The sequence below is a fragment of the Limulus polyphemus genome, unplaced genomic scaffold, assembly GCF_000517525.1.
Source record: "Limulus polyphemus unplaced genomic scaffold, Limulus_polyphemus-2.1.2 Scaffold1289, whole genome shotgun sequence".
NCBI lineage: Eukaryota > Metazoa > Arthropoda > Merostomata > Xiphosura > Limulidae > Limulus > Limulus polyphemus.
In genome coordinates this window covers 112,124-119,691 of record NW_013666899.1, presented here as the reverse complement: position 1 = coordinate 119,691, position 7,568 = coordinate 112,124, and the positions used below count along the sequence as shown (strand labels likewise).

At 34.6% G+C, this 7,568-nt stretch overlaps 1 protein-coding gene across 1 annotated transcript in view; it reads right to left on the bottom strand.

Annotated features, from left to right (window-relative positions):
- Positions 1–5,232: 5,232 nt before the first annotated feature.
- The window catches only part of LOC106462949 (zinc finger protein 474-like), a 34,490-nt gene continuing 32,154 nt past the window's right edge, over positions 5,233–7,568 (bottom strand). Inside the window, exons 3-4 of the mRNA XM_013922917.1 lie at positions 5,966–6,155; positions 5,233–5,435 (exon numbers count right to left, since the gene is read on the bottom strand). Coding sequence (XP_013778371.1) covers positions 5,233–5,435; positions 5,966–6,155 — 393 coding nt within the window. The remainder of the gene's footprint in view (positions 5,436–5,965; positions 6,156–7,568) is intronic.

Sequence of the window (7,568 nt, the reverse complement as noted above, 5' to 3'; positions counted from 1 at the left end):
CACGTTTAGATTGAATGGTAATTTATAATCAGTCACAAGAACGTCGAATCTGAATCACTTGAAAAAAACACGGGGGAGCTTAACTTTTTTCCAGGTGTATACATTGCTGCAATAGGGTTATAAGGTAATTTTCACAAAATAATGTACCTCTAAATTTGATTACATTCATATGTTATCTTACCTATGTAATGACAATTATCATCACCAGACACAATACGTACACAATCTATTTATTTCATTGTATTAAAGTTAGGTACAATATATATATGGATGCGCAAATATTATATCTTTGAACAACAGTAAAAAAATAATCCTGTATTTTGACAATTTATACTCTACATAACAGAACTCACCTAAATTTTGCAAGTGGCTTAATGTGAACACGTTTGTTGTTATTTTTTAATAACAAAACAGTTTGATTTTTTAGTGAGATATCCTAAATTCTTTCCGCTAGTGTTTTCATGTAGTGGCATTACACCTATTATGTAGAAATTCTAATGACGTGTTGCAGGTGGAATCAAACTGTCACTAGGATAAAAAGTATGTTCATCTGCGTTTCATTTTGATACTATTATATACATAAGGGGCGACAAATGAACAATATTATACGTACATAGATATTTTGCGTAAGTTAAATATTCTTTGATACCTGCTTCTACGTAAATAATAGTGAAATGTTCAGTTTAAAAGTTTTAACAACTTAAAGCAATAGAAAGAAAATGGTAGCTGCAGGTAAAAAGACCAGGTTAGTTCATTAAAAGTTTAAGAGATAAAATTAAAGAAAAGTATCATAAATTTAAGAAATTTAAATTAAATGATATGACAAGAGACTTAGAAGATCAAGAAACTTGGTGAAACAGGAAATTAGGACATCAAAAAAGGTTGGCTGAAAACAAAAATTAACAGTAAGGATTTCTTTAAATACATTAAGGGTAAACAAAATGTTAGGATGGAGGTAAGGCCCTCGAGGGATGATAAAGGAAGGCTCGTATCTGATAATTATGAGATGGCTGGGTTATTAAATTTTGCTTTTTCTTCGGTTTTTACAAACGAAGATTTAAGCAGTAATCCACATCACGAATAGTTGGTAAATGGAAACGAGATCAAACAAGATGAGTGCATTAATTCTGAGATGGTTAAGAAAAAATTGGGAAGTTTAAAGAACGATGTGGCTCCTGGGCCAGATAATATTTCTCCAAGAGTTTTGAAGGAGATTAAAGATTGGATATGTGAGCCACTTACTACTTATATTTTGTCAGTTCTTGAACAGTGGGCAGGTACCAGAAAATTGGAAGTTAGCTAATGTAACTCCTCTTTTCAAGGGAGGTGATAAAAATTGTCCCAGTAATTATAGACCCATTAGTCTTACGTTAGTTGTGGGGCAAGTTTTAGAAAGTCTGTTAAAAGATGCTTTGCAAAGTCATTTAACAAAGTTTTGAATTTTATTGGATAGTCAACATGGTTACGCAGGGGAAAATCTTGCCTTACAAATCTTTTGACATCCTTTGAAACGGTTGCTGCTTATGTAGACGAGGCTAAGAGTGTAGATTTGGTATATCTGGATTTTCAGAAAGCATTTGACAAGGTGCCACATAAAAGGCTTGTAAAGAAAATTATCTCTATAGGTATTGGGGATGAGTTAGGAAACTGAATAGAAGAGTGGCTGGATGGAAGAAAGCAGGGTGTTGTTATAAATGGAGTTCAGTCAAACTGGATTAATGTCACAAGTGGGTACCTCAGGGCTCAGTCTTGGAACATTTGGTTTTTTTATTTACATCAATGACATATATGAAGGAATGGTCAATAAATTATTTAAATTTGCAGATGATATTAGGATCTTGGATGTCGCTAGCTATGAAGAGGATGCTACTGATTTACAAAATAATTTAGATCATTTAGTGAGTTGGGCAAGTAAATGGCAGATGGGTTTTAATTATAATAAATGCAAGATAATGCATGTGGGTTATCATAATTTGAATTATAAGTATAATTTGGATGGGAATAATCTTAACAGTGGTATGAAAGAAAGGGATCTTGGTGTAACAGTTGATCAGCCTTTAAAGCCATCCAAGCAGTGTGCTGTTATTAGTGATAGAACAAATAGGATTTTAGGTTGTATCTACAGAAATATTGAATATAAGTCTAAAAATGTAATAATTTCATTATATAAGTCACTGGTTAGGCCACATTTGAAATATTGTGTTCAGTCTTGAGTTTCTTACCTTAGAAAGACATTGAATTTTTGGAAAGGGTTCACACAAGGGTTACTAGAATGGTGCCTGGGATGGAGGGGTTGTCATATCAGGAGAGGCTGAAATCTCTCAAACTATTTTCTTTGAAAAAAGAAGAGTTAGAGTGGATCTGATTGAGGTGTTTAAGATTGTAAAGGGAATTGATAGTGTTGATGCATCATTTTTTTTCATATTTAACAGTGAGAATTATATGACTTTGGGACACAAGTATAAATTTAGGCAGGTTAGGAATCATCTTCAGCTAAGACAGTTATATTTTTCTAATAGGATGATTGGCCTTTTGAATGGATTGCCTTCGGATGTTGTGAAGGCAGTAAATTTAGGTGAGTTTATGAAAAAGCTTGATAAGTATATGAATGATAAGGGCTGGCTTTAAGATGTTTAAAATTTTATTTTAATTTAGTTTAGAGGATGGAACAGCCGAGATGGACCAATAGGTGCCATGTTGTCCCAAAACGTTATATTGTTGGAGCCTATGCATTGCTAAAGTAATTGGAACATAATAGTGAATATGTCAACCTGAACTTAAAAAAAAACATTACACAAGGCAAATTTATTAAACTCTTCTAAGTAAGTTATATGTTTGATTTTAATGTTCGTAGCGCTTAACAGGTAACCAGCAAATTTTCCGTCAATAAGGAAAATATGCTTGAAAGAAATTTGTATTGGATAAAAACTGTGGAAAATCAACGCTCACGACTCCGATAAACTCGCGCTTACGTCGTGATCAACATCTTACTTCGAATACACACAGCCTATAACGTTTAGCCCTAAAGTATTGATAAATGCCGAAATATTGGGTGATACAGAGCTTAACCTGGTTTCCAAAAGTAAATGGTAGTTTTTGCAATAACAGTTATATCTTAAAACTATTAAAATATATTACATTACTCACATAACAAGATGTTTTATTACATTATCAACACTAATTGTATAAACACCTTAAAACACTGGCCAAACTGAGCAGTTATGAGGAGGGGGAGGTCCATGTTTTATATTACAGTCAATTTTACTATACAATATACAACACAATCGAAAGGCACTTAGCCAGAATGTTTTTGAAAAAAAATTACACAGAAAAAGATTCCAAGTCTCTTATTCTTCAAATTCAAACTTTTATGTTTGCAGCTATGAATTGAAATTACGTTTTTGTTTTGTTTGTTTTTCTCAACTGAGTAATTAAACTAGCTAATCTCAAAAAGTAAATGCACAGCATTGTCTTTAATGCAAGCTTTTGTTCTTCTTTTACTATTGTACTCATCTCAACAGTTATGATATTTTTACAACTCCTAAACTTTGGTCTTAATTTTCATCCTTACCGAATCAGTAGTTAATTATGAGACATAAAAAAAATTAAAGAAACACTTCAGAACAGGACTTGTTCGGTCAAGTCCAGTCTGTATACAACTATTTCATTCACAGTATTGTCCGAAGTCTCCTAAATACATTACTGTGACGTTCTTCATCGTCACTAGACTAAAGGCAAGATTTTCCAACTTATTCACTGAAACAATGGCATGACATCACAGCTTGGAAATGAGCTATTTTTTCTATTAGTTATTTGATCCCAAGGCGATTTTTTCAGCGGTGATAGATTTTCTGTTTCGTGATACGGTTCAATACTTAAAAGAACACGTCGAATTATACATTAATATAATATTTTGCTTTCTAGTGATATTCAAACACTATTCGTACCCAGACTGTATATCCACTGCTATACTGCTGTTGTTGTTTTGTTTAGTTTTGGAGCAAAGCCACACAATGGACTATCTGATCTATGTCCACTGTGGGAAATCGAACCCCGGATTTTAGCGTTATAAGTTTTAAAGCTACCGCTTACCCATCGGGGGACCCACTCCTTTACAGCCACAGACATTGTAAAGTAACACCATTATTTTAAATTTGATTAAATCGCATGAATTTGTGGTCATTTTTGTTAAAACAAGTCCCCTAAGGCAGCGTTTCTCAAATTAGAATCCGCGAGGGTACTCCAAGGGGTCCGCGAATCATACCCGAAATTTGATAAAAATATTTGTAAAAATATGATTTATAGAATAAAAATGTTTTTCTTTTTTTATGAAATTAAATTTATATGAATTAAAACATTTAATTTTGTAATACAACTTTTCATGTACAAAAACCTTTTTTCAAAACAAAAAATGTCGATAGTTTTATGGATCGGCGAAAAAAATGTAATTAAAAAGGGTCTTCGGATTACAAAAGTTTGAGAATCGCTGCTGTAAGGTATTAAGCTCCAAAACGGTTATCTTAACAATAAAATTAGAACTCGTGCATAGTCATTTCATTTTGTTGATACTTTTTTTTTTACAACTGGATATGGGTCATTTCACAAACTTGGCCCTAACAATCATCCTTATTGGATCAGCAAAGTTAATTATCAGATATAAAATATTTAAAAATATTCAAAACAGGCCTTGTTTGGTCAAGGCCAATCTGTTCACAACCATTTCATTTACAGTGTCGTCTGAAAGATCAGTGCTTCTTTTCAATTTCACATCTGTATTGTTACCATTTCATTTACAGTGTTGTCTGAAAGATCAGTGCTTCTTTTCAATTTCACATCTATATTGTTACCATTTCATTTACAGTGTTGTCTGAAAGATCAGTGCTTCTTTTCAATTTCACATCTATATTGTTACCATTTCATTTACAGTGTTGTCTGAAAGATCAGTGCTTCTTTTCAATTTTACATGTATATTGTTACCATTTCCTGCAACACAGTAGTCAATATTATATAACTTGTGTTCCTCTCTTATTGTCGCGCTTTCTAAACGATTACCAGCAATAGCTTCAAACTACACTTGCAAATTACAGGATTTATACACCGAATGCTGATCGATGATTAAAAACTGATGTTTAGATGATACTAATTACTGTGGTTATATATATATATACACACTATCAGTATCTACAATCCGAGTGGACAGAAGTTCCACACAACGTAGTGGTAGACTCATCATTAGGGTTCTAGTGGTTCAGTTCCTCTAGTTGGTAGGCGAGGTGAGTGCTCAGCAACCTGACCTTGACCTTTGCAGCTTCTGCTATGCACAGCTAAACGGTCGGGAAAGAAGGTACGACCACAACGACAACACGGTACTAGTTGTTCCAAGTGGATTTGCCAAGCCTCTTGAGCCATGGCATCATAGTCTGTCGTGTCGTCTTCTGGTCAAAGAATAATAAAAACATGAAGCATTGTTGGAAATAAAAGTTGGTAACATTCTTAATTATATCTATGGCATGAAGTTAGAGTTGTATATGTATCTAGAGTGTTTTTCAATCGTTATGTCAAAGGATATTGAAGCGAATCTAATATTATGATTATTAGGCAAAATAATTATAAAAATCATCAGGGCTGATCCAGAATTTTAGCTAGGAAGCGTGGCTAGTTGATAAAGTTTTCCCGGTAAACGTTTTAAACCTTACAACCTGGATGATTCCAAAAATTATGGATATGACAGAGGGTGCTGTATTTTAGTCCCTCCCTTCTTATTACATGTACTTTAAGACTTTTAAAGGTCTTCTCGAAGTATATATGACAGCTAAACTGTGTATTATAAGATATTTGCGAAAATGGGAAGAGGAATGAATAGGAAAAGGTGGATTAGCTCCTGATTGGTTCAATAAGATACAAACTAATTTTAGTTATTTAAGGAGTTATTTGGTTAAAGCACAATATTTCCGTTAGAGCTTACCTCGGGTTATTGTTTCGTGTTTGGGGGATTCAGGTCTCTTTGTTTCTTTAGACAGTTTACAGTTTTCTATTCTCCGCTTCTGTAAGCATTGCGACTCGTGGAAAGAGACGGAATTGGTGTCAGACTCTTGACCACAGATGTAGCAAGTGATAAGATGACTCTTTTTTTGAACAATTTCTCTAGGCGCCTGCTGTTCGGAAAACATCAAAACTACATATTATCATCCTTAAAGCATTTCAATTCACTCTTTGTTATCTGAAAAACAAATGTTATAATTTTTTGCTTCTCTTGCAACCAAAAGAAGTTATATTTCCGTCACCAATGAAAATTATGTTAAGACAATTTCATTATCATTCGCTCTTAATTCCTCGTATGTAACTCCGTGTATGCCAAGTACTTGTTTGTATTTAAGCACAAAGCTACACAACTGGCGATTTGTGCTCTGCCAACCACGGGTATCGAAAGCCGGATTCTAGCGTTGTAAGTCCGCAGACATACCGCTGTGCCACTGGGGGGGGGGGGGGGGCGCCAAGTACTTACACCAGGTTTTGAACTTGACATCTGTATTAAACCTCTAAACTTTGGAATTCAAACAATCATGTTCATTATCACACGTCACGTAATTAAAACACACACAAAACTGCAGTCTTTAAACACTCGAGTATATGGAGTATCGCTATGAAAAGCATTATCTATCTATATACATATGATAGTACTGTCTGTTGTCTATCCATGTAACTACTTCGCAGGGTGTGTATGGATCTTCACCAATATTGGTATAGAGGTTCATTAGATCGATGAGGGGGTACATATAAATTTTTGCATTTCGCGGTTTTTATGGGCGTTTTTGCGTTTTTTACCATTACTTCGCCTCCTGTATATGGAGCTTCATCACATTTGGTACGGAGGGTCATTTGGCTCATGGGAAAATACATACAAATTGTTTAAGTTTTGCACCACTACCTCACCTCCTGTGGATGGATCTCCACCAAATTTGGTATGGGGTTCATGGAGAGATACACGCAAATTTTCAGTTTTCGTTTTGCGGTCTTTATGGGCGTTTTTTTCGTTTTTTACAATTACATATAAGAGAAGCAAATTTTCATGTTCTTAAATAACCTTTCATTAATCATGAATCTACAAAACGTTCGTCCAGGGGACAGGTACTCCAACTAGTATAACAATAAATGTAATGCTTTATAACATCCTTAACCAAAAATATTTCAGATACATTATCTGATGCATTACGATACTTGCATGACAAAAAAAAAAAATGCTGGGCCCGCCATGTCCAGGTGGTTAGGGCGCTCGACTCGCAATCTGAAGGTCGCGGGTTCGAATCTCCGTCACACCAAACATGCTCGCCCTTTCAGCCGTGTGGGCGTTATAATGTGACGGTCAATCCCACTATTAGTTGGTAAAAGAGTAGCCCAAGAGTTGGCGGTGATGACTAGCTACTTTCCCTCTAGTCTTACACTGCTATATTAGGGACGGCTAGCGAAGATAGCCCTCGTGTAGCTTTGCGCGAAATTCAAAAACAAACAAACAAATGCTTCATCTTGTTGTACAATAGAATATTCGTAAAACCTTAACCGCTTATATT